We start from the raw sequence: 26,036 nt of genomic DNA, 5'->3' as shown, positions 1-26,036 counted from the left end.
GGGAAGCACCTGCTGGGGCTTCTTGCAATGAAATATCAGAACCCCAGCCGCATGAGGAAAAGAACTTCCCGTGCCACTGTGGAAAGAGGCGAGCTGGGTGTGGCTGGCCCAGGTTCCGGGCCTGATCCTTAGCTGGGGTAAGCCATAGCGGCTCCATCAAAGCCAATGGAGCTGCTCCTGTTTACACCTGCAGAGGATCTGGCTCACTCTCTCTCTTCTACACACATTTTTCCTTCTTTGATCCAAGCCAGCGAAGGAAGAAAAGGCCTGTCTCTTTTTTAAGTAGCATTAGGAATAATGCTGCTTATTGAGCGTGGCACCTATATAACAAGGCTCACAACAGAGTACGGCAGTTTAAGGCTCCCCATTTACTCCCTGCATGTTAAGTCTGAGGATAAACGCACTAGGGCCAGACTGCTCTCCGGGAGTTATTCGTTTAAATCTGGAACTGGGCCCAATTCTCTCATTTGCCCCAATGTCAATCAGAAGTTACAATGGAGTTACTCCAGATTTACACTGGGATAACTGAGATCATGGTTGGGATACACTGGCATAAATCTGAAGTAACTCCATTGCTCTGGATTTACACCAGCGTGTGACAGATTGGAATCCAGCCTGTACATCAGCTGATTGCTGAGCCTGTCAGCCAAACCCAGCACCGCACAGGGACACAGCTCCCGTTGGTGCCTGGTGCACTTTGCCCAAATAGTCATTTGGTGCCCCCCCTCCACTCGCTCACCCCTGGGGGAGGGGTCTGGGGTGGAAATCTCCAGGGGGGCTCCCTTGTGATGTCCCCTTCGGGCTGAATGAGCCGGGGGCTGGCAGACCCACACCCACAGGATCCTCAGGAGGACTCCCAGGCTGCACTGTCTTTGCTGGGAGATCTCCACGGAGTCAGTGGGGAGAGACCTTGGGCCAGATGGGAGCCCTTGGGTCTCTGGTGCCCAAATCCCCTTAAAAACCTGTCCCATGTGCCTCTCTCCTCCCCTGCCCTTCTCTGCAGGCTCCCAACCCCTCCTTTGGGGGGCTGCGCCCGTTCCCATGTGCAGAGCCCTCTGCACAGAGAGCTCGGGGACACATAGGGAAGAATCAGTTCGACTGAGTAAGTACTGCAGGATGGAGCCTGCACTAAAACCCCCACCCTCACCGGATCCAGGCCAGGGATCCGGGCTGCAATCCAGGTGACTGCTCCTGCCTCAAAGAAACTTTCTCTCCGATCCCATGCCATGGAGGGCATGCATCAGAACACCCTGAGTGCCTGGCCCCGCTGCAGCCAGCCTGCTGGGTTTGCTTGTCAAGACTGGGCGGGGGGGAGAAGTAAACACTGCGGGGGAGCACGATGCACAGCCTGTGGGGTGCGGGGAGCAGCTCTGCTAAAGCAACGGGGGCTGCTGCTGATTTCAACTCTGAGAACCACCATGTTCCCCCAGCCATGGCATTTCGGGGGAACCAATACAGGACTGCCTGTGTCCTGGAGACAGCCCAGAGCTCCGTATTGCTACGGAATAACATACACTGAGATGCACACCCAGTGAGTCATACTCACACACCCCACTACACACACATCCAGAGACACACAAACAGCGCTACACACTCACACACCCCACCATATACACACACACACACACCACTACACACACACACACAGAGACACACGAACATGCTACACGCTCACACACCTCACTACACACACACCCAGAGACACACGAATATGCTACATGCTCACACACCCCTCTACACACCCCAAGACACACTCACAGCGCTACATACACACCCAGAGACACACTCACACACAGAGCCAGCAGGGGGCAGTTTTGCCTCCAGGGCAGCTCCCTGCGTGGGGCACGGCCCTGGGAGCCCCCCGGCTGGCCCTGCCACCAGCCAGTTCCGCTCCTGCCAGGACCCCCGCCCAGGGGGCTGGACCAGTGTGTACAGCGGGGCGCTGAGAGCCATTGACCCAAACTGCAAAGTCTGGCAGGGATGGAAACCACTTCCCGATGGGGATGCCGAAGCCACCCGCCCCCCGGCACCCCTAGTGCCAGCGCCTATGGGGATGGCTCATTGCCCCACCCCCGCTCACCCCCAGCCCAGCGGCCCGCCTCCCTCGGCTCCCTGCACAGGCACAAACTTTCTGCCCCCGGGCCCGCGGCAGCGCCCATCCCCGTGGCGGCGGGGCTGCCCGTACCTGCAGGAGACGGTGAGCTCCACCTTGGTGGCCGGGATGCTGCCCGCGATGGGGTCGAAGTCGCTCACCGAGGCCATGTCGCCCCCCTTGTCCATCGCCTCCTCCATGGGCGTCCAGCCGCGCCCCCGGGGCCTCCCGCTCACAGCCCGGGCGCTGCGGGGGGCTCAGAGCCAGGCACCGAGCGGGGCATGGCCAGCGCCGGGCGCGCAGCCGGCTCCTCCCTCCCCCTGCACCACTGGCTGGCAGGCTCCGGAGCGCTCCCCGGCGGCCTGCCAGGCTCCGCCCCTCAGCCCCCGCCCCGAGGCGCTGCCCCCATGCCGGGTCGGGCAGGAGCTTTTCAGGGGGTGCCTGGGGTGGGGATGTTGTGTGAGTCCCTGGGAGTGGTGCGCATGTGTGAGTGTACTTGGGGGGCTGCTTTTGCTGGGGGATTCCCTGCGCCCCTGGTTTGGCGTTGTGCTGGGTGCCTGCCTGGTGCGGGTTGCTTGTCTGGTGGCCCAGTGTCCCTGTGCCTGAAGGTGGGAGCCTTCTGGCAGTGGGGGGTTGCTGTGTGTTTGGGTGTGTTGGACTGGTGGTGTGCTGTGTGTGGCTACTGTATGTGGGGGGGGCATGTCATCTTGGGGGGTGTATTTGGCATGTCACTGGGGTGCGTTTGGTGGTGTGTGCGTGCGCATTGTGTGTTTGTGAGGGTGTGTTATGTATGTGGGGAGGGTGGCTGTCCCTGTGTGTGTATGTGTGCATTGTGTGTGTGTGTTTGCAAGAGGAATGTTATATATGAGGGTGGCGTTGGTTGTGTATATTTTCATATCTGTTGTGTGTGTGTCTGCGTGTGTGTTGCTACTGAGAGACAGGAAGCAATGTGTGTTAAACCATCCCATCAGAGAACAGGCCCTGCCTTCCATTCCCCCAACCCCAGCACCAAACACAGTCAGAGCACAGGGCACACATGTCCTGCAAACTGCGTCCAGCCTTGGCACTGGGCCTTTGGCTCTAGGACTCCTGGACAGTGTCCCACTGAACTCTTGCTCCCCAGATCTTCACTCTTGTGGACAACTAACCCCATGGGCTGCTAGGAAGAGCAAAAGGAGACTAGCAAATCTCCCCACTGACTCAAAGTCCAGCACGTGACTTACTGGGGGTGGGAGTTGGTCCCTAATCACTGCTTTCCTTCTGTCGCCCACTCTGCTGCGAGTAGGGCCAGAGCAGCAAGAAGCCGCCCAGGCTGAAATCCCAGTAACTCTAACTGAGTAAGGAGTGTGGGGCAAGAGGGAATGTGGCAGCGTAGGCGGGCCCAGACTCTCAGCTGGTGTAAGTAGCTGTAGCCCCAGAGATTCAGTGGAGCAACACTGACTTGCACCAGCTGAGGATCTGGTCCGCTGACTTTCATGGGACCACTCCAGTGTATGCCAGCTGTGGGGCTGCCGCCTGCTTTCTCAGAGGCTTCCCCACCCTGGGGTGTCTGGACCAAATCCGGGAAGCACTAGCTCCCAGGAGGAGTTGCCAGAGTCAGTGAAGCTGCTCACAGAAAGGAGGAATTTGCAGGTGTGTTGTCTAAAAGTGCTGACGTTTTGTGGGCCCTATCCTGCATAGCCTTATGCCAGTAGTCCCATTGGGCCCAATTCTCCTCTCACTTACCCTGGCATAACCCCATTGATTTCAGTGCTGTTACTCCTGATTTACATCAGGGTTGAGAGCATTGGGCCCACTGGGACTATTCACAGGAACAAGGCACTCCAGGATCCGGTTCCGAGGGGACTGATGGATGTGAACCTCTTGGGCATGTTTTATTCCTTTTGCTGGGAAGAAGCATTGCTGAGATCAGCGGTAGCAGCCATGGGCTCTGGATCTCGCGCCTATCCCAGCAGCTCCCCGTTCAGGATAAAGGCCTTTATGCCAGTGCTTAGCCCTTGCTATCATTTCACCTCCAGTTGCTCTTTGCAAGGATGGGAACCCCCACCCCTCGGGGTAGCATCCAGGAACAGATTTTGGGCACTGGTTTCAATTTGCAGAGCTCAGTTCCACTGTTTGCCACCAGGTGTCACTGCAACCAACGCATCGTGGGGAGCCAGGTTAGCTGACCAGGCTGTGGGAGTGGGGAAAATTGTAAACAGTCTCTTTAAAGGTTGCTGAGTTCAAAGTGCTCTCCTTCACAGCTGGACGCAACACTCCACCAGGCAGACACGGGTGCGTCTGTAAGCAGATGGGCTAAATCCCCTGCTGGAGTGAACACAATGACGTGAGAGTTTCCCCTGTTTATACTATAACAGAAAATCTAGCCCCAAACCTGCTGGTTTCTAAACTCCACTCTGGGGTCAGTCAGTGGGAGTCTCCGTGGGTGCAGGCACAGGCCTGTGGCTGGAGTGTTGTCGTTTACACATAGACATGGAAGGTGAGGAAATTACAGACCAAAGTTCCAGACACTGAAAGGTAGAAGATGGAAAGGTTGGAGCTCAGACGAGGCAAACAGCAGAAAGTCTGATTAATAACTGAACTAATAACGATCTTCTGCCTGAAAAGTGCCTGGAGGGGATGGTGTGATGAGACTGCCTACAATGGCATGTAACCAATTTGTGGCTACTGGCAGCAGATGTCTCCAGCGGCCGGACACGGGATACTAGATGGGGAGGGCTCTGAGTTACTACAGAGGATTCTTTCCCAGGTGTCTGGCTGGTGGATCTTGCCCATATGCTCAGGGTCTAGCTGATCACTATATTTAGGGTCAGGAAGGAATTTCCCCCAGGTCAGAGACCCTAGGGTGTTTTACCTTCCTCTGCAGCATGGGGCACAGGTCACTTGTAGGTTTAAACTAGTGTCAATGGCAGATTCTCTGTAACTTAAAGTCTTTAAATAATGATTTGAGGAGTTCAGTAACTCAGCCAGAGGTTAAGAGTTTATGACAAGAGTAGGTAGGCGAGGTGGGCAGGAGGGGCAGAATGAAGGTTGTTTTAACATTTTCTGAATGAGAATGTTGAAAGGACCAGGCTTTTCCAAAGGGAGCAGTGAGTTTGGGTGCCTCAACTTGGGATATCCAACTTGAGAAATGTCTGAAGGTGGGATCTTAATGAAAGTGATCTCCTGACCTCTGAGAGTCTGACCCCTCTGAAGTTGGGCAACCCAAAATTCTAGTCACTTCTGAAAATCATGGGGGCAGTTCCTCAGCTGGCGTAAACTGGAACCATGACAATTTCCACCTATTAATGTTCTGCCTTGTGGCATAACTTCCTGCCTTTCAAATGATATTTTACTCTTGAACAAATTGCCTCACCTTTCTCTGGTTTTGCTTCCATAACCACCCGGCTCTAATAACATTATTGGAAGGTAGCAAATGGCTATTTACCCATGGTTCTGTCTGGGAACTTCCTAAAACTAAAACTCCTCAAATCTTATTTCAGTTTCTTCCTGATACAGCTTCCAAAGTACATTTCAGGCGAGAGCATCCCAGACTCTCTTCTCCAAAACCAGCTTTATTCCACCAGAGTCAGACTCTGTCTGATCAGAGAAGGAGCAATTGGGAGCCTGCAGAATATATCAACTCCACGGCAGGAAACATGCAGCTCCTACTGTCTCTGCCAGAGAAGGGTCAGATGCTTTCAGTACTCTCCTGCGGGGTTTATAACTCCACAGCTTTCTAGCACTGTAGCGTCCTTATTGGAAGAGGAGAAAAAGGGCTCATTTGCCATGACTAGCAAGGGAGTTTATTAGGGAGGCTACTGGACACAGACTTTGTGGTTCTCTCTGCTCACTAGCTCCCAGACTGAGCTGGCAAGGGTCACCGCTAGGGGTCTCTCTAAGTCCTGGCTTGGACTATCCCGTCCAGGAAGAGGGGGCTGGCTACTCCGTCTCTGAGATGGGGGAGGTGACCCTGTGCTGGACGATGAAGCAAGCTGCTGACTTCTGTGCTTCCAAACAGTGTTGAGACAAAATACGCCATGTGAGAGCACAACTCTGTCCTGCCAGTACGCGCCACAGGAGAGATGCTCCCTCTGGCACAGTCCAGCAGCTGCGTGGGCAGCAATCGGCCTGCTACCATCTGACTGAGGCCGTGGGCCACTATGCCCTCATGTTAGCGCCTCTCTTGTGCTAAGGCCCCTGCAGGCTGCCCCAGTGACATCTGGGGGCTTTAAGGAGACACAGATCTCAACACAGACCCTGTGTAAGAGTCACTCCCCCACACCCCGATTAGAGCTATCGGGACAGCCCTACATCCATCCTGCTCCACCCCCTGGATGCAGGGCATGTTCAGGGCAGGAAGTAGACGCCATGGGGCAGGCTGGGCTGGATTCCACTGTACACTGGCTAGTTTCTGCTTGCCAGGGCCCACCTGGAACTGTGGGAAGTCAGCTCTGACTCCCACCGGGGCTGGGCAGACCCCCCACTCCACCAGGATATGGGAAGCAGAAATCTGGCTTTGGGCCCCTTGGCTCCAGCTCCCCCACCCATTCCAGCATTCAGCACAGGGACAGAATGACTGAGACCCCGGGCCAGCATGCTCTGGGGGCAAAGCGTGGGGTGTGGGAGCCTGACTAGGAACCAAATACTTTTGAGGATCAGGGCTTTAGTTCCCCACCAAGGGCCTGATTCTGAGTGCACTGAAGTCCCTGGGAATCTTTTGGTTGACTCCAATGAGATCAATGGAAGCTCTTGGGCCTACTTCTCCCCCGGCTGAATTAGGCTCTCAGCGTCTGCATCATCTTCCCTTGTGTGCATCCCTTGCCAGTAGCCCTGTGTCCCTGCACCCCAGCACAGCACACTGCTAACCAAGGCCAGACTCTGACCAGGACTGGAGACTACACCTGTTAACTAGACAGGAAACTCCTTCGTCTCTGCTACGTTTCACTCGTGCAGCAGGGTTCAGAGTTTGGATCAATTTTTAGGCATTTTTAAAATACCCCCTTCTCCTGAGAAAGGATTCACAACATTTTTCAATGAGATGTTTAAAATCACACTCATCAATTTTTTAAAAAAATCTAAATCTCACTCATTCAGACTGTCAGCTTGACAGCCCCAAATGCTATATTTAAACTCGCTCCCTTTACCCATGTGGCTGATGATAACTCTGGGACTGATTGAGACTGAAATCAGCTCAAAAACCCCCATTTACTTGTCATCTGGTTTTGCTGTTTCACATTTTGCTCCTCTTAGACTGGGAGCAGTGAGAGCAAGTTTGCATCTGCTCAGTTTCCATTCAGTGATGCCCCTGCAGCAGGGGAATGTTGGGGGCAGTCAGCTCCCACCTCTGCAGATGTAGGTACATCTGTCCACATCTAATACTTCTGTGGAGCCATCAGTGTCTGAGCACCTTATATTCTATACCGTATTTCTCCGCACAACACTCCTGTGAGGTGGCCAGTTCTTTATCTCTATTTTACAGATGGGGAAACTGAGGCACTAAGAAGCTAAGTGACTTGCCCATGGTCACAGAGCAGGGAATTGAACTCAGGTCTCCAGCATCCTAACCACTGGGCCATCTGTCCTTTTTGTATTGTGATTATTTACAAACATCAGACCAGGATCTGTCTAGCCCAGTCCCCTGTCTCCAAGCTGCTTCAGAGGAAGATGCAAGGACTCCCCTAATGGACAATTATCGAATAGCCTGGCCATGGGTTGGACAGAGAAGTTGGATGGCAAAAAAACACCATAGGGTCAATTTCTTCCTGCTCCCGCTCAACTAGTGGCCGCTTTGTGCAATAATGCAGGAAGGTTTAAACCCCCTTCCAGTTTCTAAAGACCTATTCATCTTAGCCTTACAAAAATGCCCACCTGGGTAAGCAATGGGACTACTCACCTATGTAAAGTGCTGCATGTCCATAAGTGCTAGGACTGGGCATAAAGACACAATTCTTTTAAAATCCTGATCAGTTCTTGGGGTCAGATCCTCAGCTAGCGCAAACTAGCATTGAAGTCAACAGAGCTGTAGTGACTTTCACCAGTCAAGGAACTGACTGACACTTGATCTCAACAATACCTTGTGGCAATGGGTTCCACCAGCTAACTGTGATTGCTTTTATGTTTTATTGTCTTTCAGTTTCACAGAATGTCAAAATACATTTCTTCTGGAGCTGGAGGGTGTTCCTGTCTGCCATAAAGCAGTTCTTTGATCTACAGACAGTCACAAACTTGGCTAACACTGATGGGTGTGCTAACCACGCTTCTATCAGGATAAATGGAATGAGCAATTAAGCCCCTTTAGGGAGTGAAATAGCTAGAGACAGTAGACATCTCATTTGAAGCACTTGGTGGAGAGGAAGGTGATCAGGAACAGTCAGCATGGATTCACCAAGGGCACGTCATGCCTGACCAGCCTGATTGCCTTCTGTGATGAGATAACTGGTTCTGTGGATATGGGGAAAGCGGTGGACATGATATACCTTGACTTTAGCAAAGCTTTTGATACGGTCTCCCTGTGATGGGATCGGTCACAGAGACCCCCTAGGGGCTGTCATCTGATGTGCTGAAACTACCTCTGAGCCCATTTTCCCTGCCAGCTTGGGACTCCAGAACCGTGTCTTGTTGAGCCAGACACACTAGCCTGCTGCAAACACAGACCCAGGGTCTGAACCACATCCCCCAAAGCTTCAGACTTTAACCAAAACTACTCAGCAGGTTTCCTATCTCCAGCATCCAGACACCCAGTTCCCAATGGGATCCAAACTGCAAATAAATCCATTTAACTCTGTATAAAGCTTATACAGGGTAAACTCATAAATTGTCCACCCTCTGTGACACTGATAGAGAGATATGTACAGCTGTTTGCTCCCCCGGGTGTTAATCACTTACTCTGGGTTAATTAATAAACAAAAGTGATTTTATTAAGTATAAAAAGTAGGATTTAAGTGGTTTCAAGTAATAACAGACTGGACAAAGTAAGTTACGAAGCAAAATAAAAAAAAACACACAAATCTAAGCCTAATACAGCTTTGCAACCAGACGCCGCTAACAGGGAGTTTCGAGGGAGTTTGGAAGAGGAGTGGGAAGGTGGCGAGGTACACTTGCCATTCTTTAAAACCTTTGAACTAAACTATGATCAAAACTTCTTGATTTAAAGAAAAACTCTATCATTAACCTAGGTAGCTATAGGAGAGAATGCAGGCAGAAGCCCAGCAACAGAGTGAGGGCTATCCTGTTTATTGCGCTCAGTGCAGCAAGTATGATTATCTGCCCTGTGGACGGGTGGCATATGTGTGCAGTCGGTGCAAGGAGCTTCTGGCCCTCAGAGACCACGTATAGGCTTTGGAGGCCAGGGTGGCAGAACTGGAGGAGCTAAGGGAGGCAGAGAGGAATGTTGCTGAGGCTTTCTGGGGCACTCTAGATTTGTCCCACCTCGGGTCAGACAGCCCCTGTGCTGTTAAGGAGGATGAAAGTCCCAGGGAAGCAGAGCAGTCAATGGGAGCAGAGGGAAACCTTCCCATAGTTGGGACCCTCCTTCCAGATGATGCTGGGGTTGCCTTTCTGGGGGAGGGAACTCCAGTCATTAGGAAAAGGCAGGTGTTTGTAATGGGAGATTCGATCATTAGAAACATAGATAGCCGGGTTTGCAATGATCGGGAGAACCGTATGGTGACTTGCCTGCCTGGTGTGAAGGTTGCAGATCTCTAGAGGCATCTAGATAGACTTCTGTGCTGGGGTGGAGCAGGTGGTCATGGTACATGTAGGTACCAATGACATAGAGAAGGGTAGAAGAGATGTCCTGGAGGCCAAATTTAGGCTGCTAGGAAAGAGACTGAAATCCAGGACCTCTATGGTGGCGTTCGCAGAAATGCTTCCAGTTCTACAGGCAGGACCAGGTAGGCAGGCAGAGCTTCAGAGTCTCAATGCATGGATGAGATGATGGTGTAGGAAGGGGAGGGGTTAAATTTATTAGGAACTGGGGAAACTTTTGGGATAGGGGGAGCTCCAGGAAGGATGGGCTCCACCTAAACCAAAGTGGATCCAGACTGCTGGCACTTAACATTAAAAAGGTTGCAGAGCAGTTTTTAAACTAAGAGATAGGGGAAGCCGATTGCTGCAGAGGAGCACGTGGATCAGACAGAGACTTCTCTTAGAGGAGAGTCTAGTAATAGAGATTCTCTAGGTTTTAGTCAGGAGGAGAGGATGGAAGAGGATAAAGTATGGGCCAGATCAGATGAGGAACATTCACATAAAATGAATCTGACACATCAGAAAAGGGCAGATAAATAAACAGTGACAATTTTTTAAAATGCTTGTACACAAATGCTAGAAGTCTAAATAATAAGAAGTAGAGTGCCTCGTGTTACAGGAGGATATTGATATAATAGGCATCACAGAAACCTGGTGAAGTGAGGAAAATCAATGGGACACATTCATTCCAGGGTAAAAAATATATTGGAAGGACAGAACAGGTTGAGCGGGGGGGGGTGGGAGGAGGAGTGCTGCACTGTATGGTGAAAGAAAATGTGGAATCAAATGAAGTAAAATCATTAATGAAACACCTGTTCCATGAATCTCTTATGAATGTAATTCCATGCTAATAAGATTTAACATTAAGGATCTATTATTGACCACCTGACCAGGACAGTGATGATGACAATGAAATCTAAGGGAGATTTAGAGTGGCTATCAAATATAATACTCATATTACTCAGGGATTTCATTACCATATTGATCGGATACATGTCACCTCGAACAATGCAGAGACAAATTTCTCAATACTTTACTGACTGCTTCATTGAGTAGCAGTACAGGAACCACAAGGGGAGAGGCAAGTCTCATTTAGTCTGAGTGGAGGACAGATCTGGTCTAAGAGGTAATTATAACAGCACTTGGAATAGTGACCATATATAATAACATTTAACATTCTGTAGTGGGGAAGACACCTCAGCAGCCCAACACTGTGGCATTTATTTCAGAAACAGGAACTTTGCAAAAATGAGGAGGTTAATTAAACAGAAATTAAAAGGACTGACTGAGAGTGAATCCTGCAAGCTGCATAGTATTTTCAAGACCCCTAAACAGCGCCCACTAATGTTAGCCCAATTAAAAACACAATAAAGAACTAAAAAAGAGCCACTGTGGCTTAACACCATGTAAAGAGCAGTGAGAGATAAAAAGGCATCTTTAAAAGTGGAAGTCATACCTAGTGGTGGTAAATAGAAAGGGTAAACACTGCCATTGTGTAAACATGTAATAGAAAGCCAAAAAGGAGTTTGAGAACGCTAGCAAAATCAAAGGTTAAATGAAATGTGTTTTAAGAGTACATCAGAAGCAGAAGACTGCTAACAACCAGTGGGGCCCTGGATGATTGGCATACAAGGAGCATTAAAGATGATAAAGCCATTGCGGAGAACACTAAATGAATTCTTTGCTTCATCTTCACAGCTGGGATGCTAGGAGAATTCCAAACCTGAGTCGTCCTTTGTAGCAGACAAATCTGAGGAATGGCACAGATTGAAGTGTCAATTGAGAGGTTTGGAATTAATTGATAAATCACAGTAACAAAGTCACGGGACCAGATGGCATTCACCCAGAGTTCTGAAAGAACTCAATGTAAATTGCAGAATTATTAACTATGGTTTGTAACCTATCCTTTAAATCAGCTATTGTACCGTGACTGGAAGATAGCTAATGTCCGCCAATATTTAAAAGGGCTCTAAGGTGTCCTGGCAATTACAGACCGGTAAGTCTAACGTCAGTACCAGGCAAATTAGTTGAAACATTGGTAAAGAATAAATTGTCAGACACATAGAAGAACATAACTTGTTGGGCAAAAGTCAACATGGTTTAATGCAAAGGGAAATCGTGTCTTAATAATCTATTAGATTCTTTGAGGGGTCAACACACTGTGGACAAGGGGGATCAGTGGACATAGTCATACTTAGACTTCCAGAAGCCTTTGACAAGTCCTCACCATAGGTTTTTAGTAATTAAAGTTGTCATGGGATAAGAGGGAAGATGTTTCATGGACTGAAACTGGTTAAAAGCAGGGAACAAAGGTAGGAATAATGGTAATTCTCAGAATGGAGAGGGGTAACTAGTGTGTTCCCCAACGGTCAGTCCTAGGACATCCTGTTCAACTTATTCATAAATGATCTGGAAAAGGTGTAACAATGAGGTGGCAAGTTTGCAGACGATACTAAACTCTCAGATAGTTAAAACAAAGCAGACTGTGAGAACTTCAAAAAGATCTCACAAAACAGTGTGTTCTTGTTGCCAAGAAGGCTAATGTCTTACTGGGCTATATTAGTGGAGCACTGCCAGCAGCTCGAGGAGTGATTATTCCCTCTCTTCGGCACTGGTGAGGCCACATCTGGGTATTGCATCAGTTTTGGGGCCCACTACAGAAAGGATGTGGACAAATTGGAGGGAGTCCAGTGGAGGGCAACAAAATGATTAGGGGCTGGGGCACATAATTTATGGGAGAGGCTGAGGGAACTGGGGTTATTTAGTCTGCAGAAGAGAGAGTGAGAGGGATTTGATAGCAGCTTCAACTACCTGAAGGGGGGTTCCAAAGAGGATGGAGCTTGGCTGTTCTCAGGGTGGCAGAGACATAACAAGGAGCAATGGTCTCAAGTTGCAGTGGGGGAGGTCTAGGTTGGATATTAGGAAAAACTATTTCACTAGGAGGGTGGTGAAGCACTGGAATGAGTTACCTAGGGAGTTGGTGGAATCTCCTTCCTTAGAGGTTTTTAAGCTCAGGCTTGACAAAGCCCTGTCTGGGATGATTTAGTTGGGGATTGGTCCTGCTTTGAGCAGATGGTTGGACTAGATAACCTCCTGAGGTCTCTTCCTACCCAGATATTCTATGATTTTTCTATGATAATTCACCACCCAATGCACTGAGCCACATGATAATACCCAATCAAAAGCCAAGGATTTCCTGATTGCAAATGCAGGGGCTAGAGGATGGTTTGACAAGTGGGTATGTATATGTGTTAGAAGGGAAAAGCCAGCACCCAGGGAGAGAAAAACTGGCAAGCATGGTTCTGAGAAGAAGCAAAGACAGGGGTCCTGGGGGCACAGGACTGACTGGAGATGCAGACTTGGAAATTATGAGCAGGGAAATTGTCCGCTGTTGGTTGCTCCAACTGTGTTCAGAAAAAGAGGATTTTGTGGGCCTCATTGTAAATACACGGATTGCATCCGAGACATACCTGGCTCCATCATGAATTTCTCCTCCTAATGGAACCAGTCTTCAAAGCCCCCAATATTGGCTAAACTGCTCGGGCTCCAGGAAGATAGTAATCATAGAAGTGTAGGACTGGAAGGGACCTGGAGAGGTCTCTAGTCCAGTCCCCAGTCCCCCTAGTCCAGTCCTGGCAGGACTAAGTATTATCTAGACCATCCTTGATAGGTGTTTGTCCAACCTGCTCTTAATGTTATTATTCAGTTATAAAAAGTATTATTTGTTATTGTTATTAAATGAAGTTTTCTATCCACATTAGGAGTTTGCAAAGCCTTTGAAAAATGTAACAGAGACTTAACTCTGGGGGCTAAAGGAAGATGATAATCTTGCTTTAATCTCATGTGCTAAAAATAAACTGCAGATGAATTTACTATTTTTTTGCCGTCCGACTTCCCCAGTTCACATGCGGAACCGCACAGCTAATAACATCTGAAGCCCTGACATAATTTGCATGAAAAAGCACAGTTAGAAGCTATTAATACCTAATGAGGGTAGGAATGCACTGATACCAAACCTCCTCCACCCCTAGAAACGCTGAGTTCAATGAGATTTAACTCTGAAAATCTCTGAAAATAGCAGTTAGTGTCCAAAGTGCTGAACCTGTTTGCCTCCAAGTTCTTTTCTCTACTTCCCAACTGGTGCCTAATGTCTAGTTCCTTTGAATTTCTCCCTGGCACATGCTGGAGCTGTTAAACAGAAACGCCATGTGTGGTTTAATTAGCATGGGGGGGAGATTAAAATAAAACAGAAGAAGGTTTATTAAAATAATCTGTTAAAGATGAGAGAAATTATCTCCTACCATCCATAGAGTTTAAAAGGAAATACAAATCCTTGCTGAGACGCAGTGTCCTATGTCAGCTTGACGAGTTCGAAGACTGGGTTGGTTGGTTTATATTCAATTTATTTCTCATAATGGAATGTTTTTGGCTGATTGCCCTACAATATATTGGGCTAATTACTGTTCCACTATGGGACGTATCTGGCCCCTGTTACCATCGCATCTGAGTGCCTCACAATCATCACCATATTTACCCCTCAACCCACAGAGGCAGGGCAGTGCTAACCCCCAGCACACAGACAGGGAACAAAGGCCCAGCGGGATTAAGGCCTGTCCACACTACAAATGTAGGTCGACCTGCGGCAGCCTGTTTCAGCCTCACTGTGCACTGTCTACAGCGGAATTTGTCTACGGCTAGTGTGAACGCCCATTATAGTGACACAATAACACACCTGCCCGACTCCCACAGGACCCCAGCGTAGGAAGATAGGCCCACATTAGACCTGGCTGAACAGGGGGTTTAAATTGAGTCTGAATATTCGCGTAAGTGATGGGCCCAAGGCATCCGGTCACAAAGAATGAACTCATGAGACTGGTGGACCACTAGCACCATTGTACGTAAGTCTTGGCTTGAGTTAAAAGACAGACAACGTGGCTAACTGGGCACTGGGTGCAGCAGAGAATTGTCTCGTTCCATTTATTATACAGAAATGGGAGCAATGGGCAATGGGAGATAGAACGGACACCTTGAAAAGGAAGGGACCCTTCCTTTTGTCTTAACTGTGCCAGGGGCGGGGTTCAGCCCCAAACCTCCCTCATCTGGCGCTAGCTAGGGTCCAATAACCAGCCATGACATCGCTTGTTTCGGTCAATAAAAAGCAGTTTTCTAGGAGCTCTTTGGGCTTTCCCGTACCTTGCTGGAGCCACACCATGGCAGGCAGGCATCTCCCAGCCCAGATTCCATTCTGAGTATTTTGGCCAATACTTATAATTGTGTTGCCAGGGTGTGGGGTATCAGTGTGTATGTGCTAGATCAGGGATCTACAACCTCGGGCACACGGCTCACCAGAGTAAGTCCCCTGGCGGGCCAGGCCAGTTTGTTTACCTGCCGCACCGGCAGGTTCGGCCAATTGCACCGTTCCAGGCCAATGAGTGCTGCGGAAAACAGAGGGAGCCCCAGGGCTGAGTGGGATCTAAGCTCTCTGCCCCCCCAGAGGGACCTGGCGGAGGGGTCCTAGTTGTACCTACAAGCCTTGCTTGGGACTGTGTTCCTGTCGTTTAATAAACCTTCTGTTTTACTGGCTGGCTGAGAGTCATGGTGAATCACAGGGAGTGGGGGTGCAGGACCCTGACTTCCCGACACTCCGTGATGCCTGGATTCTCTGGAGACCAGCAGACAAAGAAAGGATTTTTGAATAAGTAGCCTGGGTTGAAACTGGCTCAGGGCCTGCTTTCTGATCCAGCAAACAGACAGGCCCTTCTGTCCCAGGGGCCCCAGTCCTTCCTGAGGAGGGTTGGAAGGACTTGCCCTATCCATGGGGGCAGGGCCAGCTGTAGGGACCAGCAAACCAAGCACAGGCTTGGGGCAGCACATTTTCAGAGGTGGCATTCCGGAGAGCTTTGTTGTTTGTTTGTTTGCTTCGAGTGGCAAAAGCCTAGAGCCAGCCCTAGCAGCAGCGCATCCTGTGCGGGGGGTGCCCTGGGGCTGCTGTGGTTCTTGCCGTGGGGGAGCAGCGCCTGCACCTTGTGGCTGGGCTGGGCAGGCTCTGAGCAGGGGACACTCGGGTTGGGGGCCGTCCAGTGGGGCACATGGAGCCATCTGCAGGTGCCACAGGGCAGCCACCCACCCCCAGCACCGCAGCCAGGACTGAGCAAAGTGGCCCGAGCCGCCTAGGGACTGCAGCAGGGCAGCCAGAAGCAGCAGCATCAGTGGGGCCATAGAGGGTAGGGTGCTGCCGTGTGGGGTCCACGTCATGCTCTCCGGGGCTCCTCTCCCTCTGGGGCTACCCTGGCCTGGCTCCTCAGCCCCCTACTGGGGCGGTCCCCCGGCTCTGCCCTCCCAGGTCCCTGCTAGTCCTGGAGGCGGGAGCTCTGGCTGGAGGGACCCTGGGCTGAGGCACAGCCCGGGAGCCCCACTGCTTACCCCCACCCGGCCAGTGCCGGACCAGCTGGAGGCGAGGGGGGAGCAAGTGGAGTCAGCACTGGTGGGGGGAGCCCAGGGCTGGGGCGGCAGGAGGTGTGGGTGGGGGAGGCCACTGGTGGGAGGGTGAGAGCCCAGGGCTGGGGTGGCAGGGGGTGTGGGTGTGGGTGGGGGAGGCCACTGGTAGGGGGGTGAGAGCCCTGAGGTTGGGGGCAGCCACACATTTTTTTGCTTGGGGCAGCACAAAACCTAGAGCCGACCCTGCATGGGGGTGCTTGGTGTGACCTAAGGCTGTTATGAACTTGTGAGCACAGAAACTCCCTGGCTGGGGTTGGAAGGACTAACCCCTGCCAGAGGCTCAGTGGAGGTGGGCTGATCGCTGGTAGGTGTAGTAGCATGTGTGCAGCTTTGTGTGTTTTCTCTGTAACACTTGCACCTTCAGAACAAATGTGCTTCCTTAGAAAAAGCTGGGGGTAACTTACAGCTGTGGGCAATTTTGCAGTTCAGAGCCTCTGTGGAGAAAGCCAAGCAGGGCTGTCCTGTGGGGGAATTCCCAGTGTAGGAGAGACGTGTGTCTGTCTAAGAGAGGATTAGCCACAATGTGCGCCGCATTTCTACTGTGACTGAACCATTACAAGATGTTTGTAGTGCACATCCCATAAATGTGTTTTATTTACTGAGGTTTCTACTTGGCTCTTTAAAGCATTGGTCACCCTCTTACAGTTCTGCTGTAATGTTTTTACCGTGTGTAGCTGTGCTTTGACCTTGTTTCCTGTTTCTTTGCACACAGTAAAGTTCTAGTTTTGGAAACTCACGGGATATTTATTAGTTTGCATTATTATTATACACATAATAGCTGCCTTGCAAAATTCTTAATGGGTGTCGATAACCCACCCATCTCTAAGCCCCCCCCTACACACACACACACACAGACCCAAAGGTGCACTGGTTCATGAAAACATCGCACCACAGGACAGTGATTGATCGTTAAAATGCTTTTTTAGGGTCTCCCTCAGCTGCATAGCTCCACAGGGGGCTCTTCTAATAGGCTGTTCAGATTCACAGCTAGCCAGTCCACCTCACCCCTCCGCCTTGCCGGCAGCCTTTCCACCTTCACCTCACAGATACATGCCGTGAAGCTGTAATGATGGGGATGTTTGCCTCACTGAGCTCCAAGATAGTTAGCAAGGTACACCAGCAACCCGTTAATCTACCAAAAGCACATGCAACATCCCCTGGAACTGGGTAAGCTGGAAATGGAATCTTTCCTGGGCACTGCTGTGGTGACCAGTATAGGGCTTCAAGAACCAGTATGCTGGACCCCCGGCATCTCTACTGGCATTTCAACATTACCAGGGGAGGGTGCCAGCTGAGGCAGAATGTCCCTGCTGCACATTTTGGAAAAGTCCGGTGTTGTTAAAGGTGCCGTGCACCTTCTCAGCTCAGCCCAGGCTGAAGTCCACGGAGCAGCTTCAGTTTTCAAAGGTTCTGAGATTCCAGGCCAGAAGGACCCACTGTGATCATGTAGCTTGACCCCTGTATGGCACAGGCCAGGGAACTTGCACTACTGCCAGCCATGGAAACATATCCCCTTCAGTTCATGTACTTACCAGCCAAATGACACAGATAGTTGTGGAATCACCACCATGGGAGGTGTTTAAGAATGGATTAGACTGGGGGGGAACCTACAGTCCGCAGGCCGGATCCGGCCCCTTCTTCATTTCATCTGGCCCGTGGTGCCTCCCCTCCCCACAGGGCTGGAGCTGTGCGCGCCAGCTTGTCCCACCATGGGGGGAAGCTGCAAGCCTCCACATAGAGGCACAGGAACTGGAGGGGGGGGGAGGAGTGCTTCGGGACCCCCAAGTTTTGTGCGGGGTCTCAGCTGTTGGCCCCATGCCCAAGGTCCTGGCACAGCCGTACTCCCAACCCGCACATGGGGTCAGCTGCTGCTCCTGCCCCCAGCTGTAGACCCAGACTCAGCCCCCTTACCCCTGCCTGCTGTCAGCAGTTCCAGCCTTACACACTTGGATGACAACAGCTCCCACTGTGGTTTGCCAGCTCCAAACAGATTTTCCACTGACCCATAGCAATCCGGCATTGTAAGGTGCCAGACCACGACCATCACTTGCTTCTTCGCTGTCAGAGCAGCTCTTGGGACGTTGTGGTGTCCTGGCGCTGGGGAGCACGGCACATGGATCCAGGAGTGTGGCCTGTTGCATTCAAAAGTTCCTCAGTCACTGCTCCTCATCCCAAACCTACACTGTGATGTGATCCCACTAGTCGGTGCTTGTTTCTTGGGTCCCAAACCATGAGCCCCTGCGTGGAGCTGCTCTGTGAATGCCACAGCAACTTGGCGTTTTTATTCATCGTGTCCATCAGCATCATCCAGTGATCCCTGCTGAACATCTCCCCTTCTCCTCATGCACCCACTACCGTCGCACTCACTGAAGTGCTACAAATACTGGAGACTTCTGCGCCTGTCTGAACCGTGGTCACTAGAATTGCGCTGGGCCGTCCATGCTTCCGCCAGAGACCTAAAAGCGTCATGGGAGACTTGGGAGTTTAAAAAAATGGCCTGTAAAATGATGGGATGGAATAAGCATTCTGAGATGGAGAAACCAGCATTGCAGGAATTTGACCCTTTGTTCCCAGAAACCCCTGGGTGATATGGTGGCCTCCCACAAATCACTGCGAAAATGCCAGTAAACACTACACGTGGCACACTGGGAGACCTCCCCATGGTGCACCATATTTTCCATCCACACACCCGCTCACGGTGAGGACACGGCCCTGAAGCAAGCAGCACACCCAGCCAGAATGTGAGTCAGCAGTAGTACATTGACCAAACAGGGCCTGCCTAGACATGGCCTACGAGCCATTCCAAGGGGCACAGGCCAGTAGCGTAGCTAGCAGGGTGCAGGGTGCAGCTTCTTCCCCTCAGCACATTTTCCAAAAGTGGTGCCTGCCGGGCTGGCGCTGGGGGCAGCACGGCCGGAGGAGCCATGGGGGAGGGGGCAGCAGGCGCGGCTGGAGGCGCGAGGGGGCCGGCTCCTCAGCCATCACGCCCCACGCTCAGCGTGGCCCCAACATCGCCATACTCACCTCCTGTGGCGGCTCAGGGCTCGGCAGCCAAGCGCTCCCCACCCCTTGCTAATGTAGCAGCAGCAGGATCCCCCAGCAGCAGCTCGCAGCCCAGTGAAATATTCCACAGCCCCCCCATCCCATCACAGTGGGTGGAGGGAGGCGAAAGGGCCCCTGTGCCTCTTAAGGCTGCCTGGCTGGCGAGCCCCCCGTGGAGCGCACCAAGCACTAGGAACGGGGTGAGCTTGTGGATCCGAGCTGGCATTTACCCTGGACAGCGATGGGAGGGTCAGGGCCCAGCCCGGCCTGGCCCAGCAGCGCCATGGATCAAGGCTTGGCCAGCAACTCACGAGCTGGAGACGGAGCCGGAGCCGGAGCTGGGATCTGCCCACGGTGCGGGGCTGGGATCAGCCGGGGACAGGTGGCAGCGCAGGATGGAAAGGGAGCGGCGGGAGTCCGGTGCCTTGCACTGGGGGGTCTGGGTGAGGGGCTCCCTGGGGCTGGGCCCGCAGCCCAGAGGTGCAGGTTGCACTGTCTGGATGGGGGGCCCGGGCCCGGCGCAGGAGCCTGGAGCCCGGGGCGGGGGGGATGAGACCCCACGGGTGGGGCCGGGCAGTGCAGCCCAGTGGGGGACACCTGCAGAGTGGGCTGGGCAGGAGAGACTGTCCTGGGACTGCAAGGAGACGGGGGTATCTGCACCCCAGGGAAGCCCGCAGGAGTCCTGAGCCGGGCCCTGGGGTTAATCTAGGGGGGAAATGGGAGGAACCAAGGAGGCATGGTCAGAGGAAGAGCCAAGGGGGGCACTTTTTTTATGTTTGCTCCCCCTACACTTAGAACTTGGCTACACCAATGGGCACACTGGGAATCTATGGCAGAGTCTCAGGCAGAATCCTAACCTCTGGGTCAGCCAATGGGATCCTTTTCAACTCCAAGCCAGGCGCCTTCCAAAGGAGCTGCTTTTGTTTGTGAAAAGCAGTATCCAGCAAGCTCTGGAGGGTTCTCAGCACGCGGGGCTTTAGCAGGGCCGGGGCTAGCAGCCAGCCAAAGTGTCATTCTGGGCAGGACCAGGCCTGCGAGCGATTGCTGCCTCAATAGGTTGGTGGCTCCAGTGCCTTTTCATGCTCATGGAAATGAAAATCGGTTTCTCTGGGTTTAATTTTTGCACCAAGGCCCTAGGCACAAAATGTGGCTTCGCACCCCAGGATGCTCGGGAGAAAGGCGAGCCAATTAAAACAACTGTGCTAGCTCCCTTTAAGAGGAGAGAGCTCTGCCCAGGAGCCTGGGCTTCCTAACACACAAGGTCTGCTCACATCCAAGTGAGCACCACACATTGGAGCTGTTCTTTTGGAAACTTCCCGCCCGTCACCAGCCATCCCTGTAGTGTTTTCTGCTTGGTTACTGCAGGACCTGTAGCAATGTGCCAGTTGCTGTACATGTGTTTAGTCAGAGGCTGTCCCTGCCTGAAAAGCTAGCAAACCAGAGAGACAAAGCATTGCTATATCCTTTTATGGGGGGAAACTGAGGCAGGGAGAGATCAAGTGACTTGCCCAAGGTTCCACAGGGAACCTGGGTTTGAACCCAGGTCTGCCTGTAGCTAAACCCTTATCCACAAGGCTGCCTGTTGTGTCTGCAAGACAGAGGCTATGAAACAAATTCTCTCTTTTCCTGGGAGGCCTGCACTCACACACAGGCACACGCACCTGCACACACATGTGTGCACACACATGCAGACATGCATGCACACGCCCAGCCCTAGGAAATATATAGAAACCCAACCAGTTCCCATGCTGCCCCAGCTGTGTCTGATTCTGCTGACCCGGCAGCTTGGGCCTGACTCCTCGCTCACACATCCCGGAGTAACTCAATTGACTCCAGTGAATTTATTCCTGATTTACACCATTGTCACTCAGACCAGAATCTGGTCCCCAAACTTTCACCCTAGCATGCACCAATCTCAACCACACCCCAGCACCTGACCTATGGCGTGGTTCCGAGTCAGCTCTACATCCCCCTGCCCACCCTCCCCCATATTGTGGGCTGACCCAAAACCCCAGAGCTAAACAGCACCCCGAGGCGAGGCTGTCTGGAGCTTTGCAGCTGAGAGCCACCTGTGCTCTGGTCACACCCACACTGGGGCCCCAGCACCTGCTGCCAGTCTCCTCAGCCTCTGCTCCATGCTGCCTCCTGCAGCTGCTGCGGGTCAAGACACTGGGGCTGTTTGTGCGGGGAAGTGGCTCTCACAGGGCTTAGCACCCCCACACAGGATCACATTCTCCATTCTCCACATAGGATCACGCTCCCATTTATGCATCACACTAAGGGCCAAATTTCCGACGTGCACCCAATGTGCTGCTGGCCCTTGTGGGACCTAAATGGGAACTGAGCCCTCTGGGTCTTGTTGCATGGGACTCTGCTGCCTGAGCTAACCCTCCAGCCCTGCTAGGACATACCAAGCTCCTCCACCTTGCAGTATGGCCCAGACACCACTAGAGGGGGACAGAACACCACACTGATGGGCACGGGTTACCCAGACCTGGCGGATATAGAGGAGGCCAGGCTGTCCTCCAGAGGCCACCATCCCCACCGAACACTGAGTGGATAGCGCAAAACACATAGGAAAATAAGAACTGCCATCTGGATGAGCCCAGGGGCCATACAGCCCAGCCTGCTGTCTCTCTCATGGCCAGCACCAGCTGCTTCAGAAGCAGTGCCAGGAACCCCCTCCCCCACCGCAATATACACACACACACACACACACACACACACACACACACACACACACACACACACACACACACACACACACCCCCCCTTCTTTCTCATGGACAATCATAGAACAACCTACCCGGAAGTTACTACCTGACTTCCAGCAGTTAGACAATGGTTTCAGACCTGAAGCATGAGAATTTATATCGCTTCCCAAACATTTGTTGTTATTTTTTAGTATTTCCTATTCTGATTTGGGATATTCTTGCTATCCAGGAAAATGCCTGACACACACGGAATCAGGACTGCACTGGTTTCCCATGAATTCACTGGATCGCAAGTTTACTTTGCTAAAGCCCAGGCTCCCGAGCTCCTCTAAATGTAGCCATTTATTCATAAGCAATAGACTGGAAAGATAAGTACACATGGCCAAAAGCGAGGAAGGAATTTAACATCGATTGTTAAACTTTATTGAGAAGTAATGAATCACATCAGAAGAAATTATGGTTTTATCACAAAATAGCAAATTTATGCTGTGACATTCTGTACCCTGGGGAAGCGCCCTGTAACCCCCATATTCCTCATTTACATATAATTGTGATATCGCATATAAAGCAGGCCATGAGAGGTATCATGGGAAAGGTTATGATCTGCTGAAAACGATTGTTCCATCTAAATATGTGTTTCATCAATGCATATAAAATTGTAAGAATTGTATTGTATGGTTTTCATTAAAATATACTGTGGGTTTTGGAAGCGCCCAGATACTAAATGACAAGGGGGGTAACCAATGCCCGGGTGGGTGCTAAACAGACATCACCAGCCATTGTCCAGCAGAGAAGTTACAATTCAATGACTCACTCACAGGAGACACATCAGGGTATTGTTTCACCTTGGGACTCGGCAATGCCTACAGGACATGGTGCTTGGAGAACTTGTATTCTCCAAGCACATGGGACTAAGGGTATAAAACAACACTGCGTCCCCATGCTTGGCCTTTCTCTTTCCCCCATCGATGCTGCAAGAAACAAGGACACTGAGAAGACTTAAGACTCCAACTGAGGGAACTGGCCCAGATTTCAAGGGTGAAAGATTTCAAGGGTTGCAGGAAGCGGGACCCGCCACATGGCTGCGGGCCCAGGCACCGGGAGACTGCCCCGCCGCGTACCAGCCATCCTGGGGGCAGGGAAACGCCCTTACTCCACCTCCACTACAGAGGGACCTCCCCCCGGCTCACCAGCAGCTTCAGCCACCAAGAGCCAACCCTACCAGTCAGGGGCTACCCCGGGCATCGAGCCCCCCTGCAACTCAGCCACAGAAGAGCCCCACCACCGCCGACCAGCGGCCACAGCCACCGGGAGACTGCATCCCCGTGGACAAGCCGCTCCAGTCCCTGCCAGACCTGCCCGCCGGTCACCAGCTGCTCCAGCTGCCAAGAGATGGCCCTCCCGCTCTCCCGCTGTCACCAGACGCACCTCCTCCTGCTCTCCAGCAACCCCCGCCGCAGAGGGGCAACCCCCCCGACCCCCAGCCGGACACCCCACCAGATGGCCACTCAGCCTCCGACACCATCTACTTCAGCTACCCCCTTGCCGCGGATGCTCTCATCTGCCCCATCTGCCAGCCGCCTCGACGCTTCCATCTCCTCGGAGGGGTCACCAGGCATCTGAGAAGGATCCACAGCAAGTCCACCGCCTTCAGCTGTGCCCTCTGCAGCCTGCCCTTCGAGTCTCAGAAGAAATGCAAGGCACACCAGCTCAGCTGCAAGAAAGCCAACACAACAGCAGCTCCGGCCCGAACCCCTCGCCAGCCTGTGCCCCGGCCCGCTGCTCCTGCCCCACGAGGGAACAAAACGACCCCTCCATCCGCTGCCCAGAAACCTATCCCAGTCCCCGAGCGGGTGGACCGGGGCCCTGCTGCCAAGACGACGCCTGCCGCAGAGAGAGACGCCAGCCGAGTCCCTGCCAACAGGTTTACATCCACATCCTCGCAAGTCGCTCAAAAGCTCTCCGAGCTGAGACGTCTCAGCGCCTTCCCGAGACCCAACCAACGTGACCCCACCCCAAGAAGGGTCAGCGCTCCACCATACGTGGCCCCCCGACAATCTGCCCCCGGAGGCACCACCGCTGGCCCCCGGACAACCGCACGAACACCAGGCGCAAGGGGAACGGACGTGACTCCCCCACCCGCACTACGAGCCGCACACGCCGGAGGAGCAGGAGCCACCCCCCAGACCGCCACGCGCACTGCCACTGCTGCGGGATCCTCCGCCACGACCAGACCGCACCACCAATCCCCCATCATCGGGCGGACCGACACGGCCCCAAAAGACGCCAGGCCGATCCCTGCCGCCAGAAGGTCGCATGCCCCGGCAGGTGCCCACCAGATGGCAACAACCGCGCACAAAAGATCAAGTGCCACCCCCACACCCACCAGCCCAAACCAAGTCCCACCATCAACCAACAACGGCGCTACCCCGGCAGTGACCGTACCGCAAGATCCAACCGATAGCCCCCCTGAGCCGCAAGTGAGACAGTCGGCCGATCACGCCGCAAACCCACCGCCCGCACCGGTCGAGGGAACAGAGGATCGGCGGCCGAAGGATAGGCCAGCCACACCATGGCAGGCCGCCTGGATCGGGGAGCTCCAAGCGGCAGCTTCCTTCGGCGACTTCGACTCACTCATCGACAAGCTCACCCACGAGCTATCCGCAGAGGCAGCCTCTGGGAGGACACCGAACCAAGTGGCCACCCAGCCTGCCCTCAGACGGCCCGCCCCGAACCACGCCGCCACCTCCAGGGGAACCAGAAGGAGGAACACCAACCGCTACGACCCAGCAGCGGCCTCCAAGATACAGAAACTTTACAGGACAAACCGCCCCAAGGCTATGCGAGAGGTCCTCGACGGTCCCCCGTCCTACTGCACCATCCCGCCCGAGCGCCTCTACAGCTACTTCCTGGGAGTGTTCGGCGGCACGCCCAGGAACGACGCGCCGCGCCCGGAGTGCCTCGGCCCCCTGCCCCACCTCACCGACTCAGACAACCTAGAGGCCGACTTCACTCCTCAAGAGGTGGCAGCCAGGCTGTCCAGAACAAAGAACACCGCGCCCGGAAAGGACGGCATCCCCTACAGCCTGCTCAGGAAGCGAGACCCCGGCTGCCTCGTGCTCTCCAGCATCTTCAACCTGTGCCGGCGCTTTGGCAGGTCTCCCACCTCCTGGAAGAAGGCCATGACCGTCCTGATCCACAAAAAGGGCGAGCGAGACGACCCCAGCAACTGGAGACCCATCTCCCTCTGCTCCACGCTGTACAAGCTCTACGCCGGCTGCCTGGCAGCCAGGATCACGGAGTGGGCGTCGACCGGGGGAGCCATCAGCCCGGCCCAGAAGGGCTTCATGCCGTCAGAGGGGTGCTACGAGCACAACTTCCTGCTCCAGACCACCCTCCAGATGGCCAAGAGGGCGCGGAAGCAGTGCGCGATAGCGTGGCTCGACCTGTCCAACGCCTTCGGCTCCATCCCCCACCACCACATTTTCAACACTCTGCGGGAGTTCGGGATGCCAGAGACCTTCCTTTGCCTGATCCGGGATCTCTACCAGCACTGCAGCACCACCATCCGCTCGGTGGAAGGGGAAACCGCTGAGATCCCGATCCACAGCGGCGTAAAGCAGGGCTGCCCCCTCAGCCCAATCATCTTCAACCTGGCCATGGAGCCACTCCTGCGAGCGATCTCCGACGGCGCTGACGGCCTCGACCTGCACGGCGAGAGGGTGAGCGTCTTGGCCTACGCGGATGACCTGGTCCTGATCGCGGACGACCCCGAGAGGCTCCAGGGTATGCTCGACACCATGGGGAGAGCCGCCGACTGGACGGGTCTCCGCTTCAATGCCAAGAAGTGCGCGTCCCTCCACGTCGACGGGAGCCAAAGAGACTCGGTGCTGGCGACGGAGTTCCAGATCCAGGGCAAGCCCGTCGTTCCGCTGGCCGAAGGGCAGGCGTACCAACACCTC

At 53.1% G+C, this 26,036-nt stretch overlaps 1 protein-coding gene across 3 annotated transcripts in view; it reads right to left on the bottom strand.

Moving 5' to 3' along the window:
- The window catches only part of LOC116836189 (copine-5), a 177,957-nt gene extending 175,592 nt beyond the window's left edge, over positions 1-2,365 (bottom strand). For all 3 annotated transcript variants that reach the window (XM_032799648.2, XM_032799650.2, XM_032799649.2), the window contains exon 1: positions 2,186-2,365. In XM_032799648.2, coding sequence (XP_032655539.1) covers positions 2,186-2,292 — 107 coding nt within the window. In that variant the 5' untranslated portion in view covers positions 2,293-2,365. The remainder of the gene's footprint in view (positions 1-2,185) is intronic.
- Positions 2,366-26,036: the final 23,671 nt, after the last annotated feature.

This window comes from Chelonoidis abingdonii, chromosome 4, assembly GCF_003597395.2.
Source record: "Chelonoidis abingdonii isolate Lonesome George chromosome 4, CheloAbing_2.0, whole genome shotgun sequence".
NCBI lineage: Eukaryota > Metazoa > Chordata > Testudines > Testudinidae > Chelonoidis > Chelonoidis abingdonii.
Note: the sequence above shows the minus strand (reverse complement) of the source record. Positions and strands in the feature narration are given on the sequence as shown.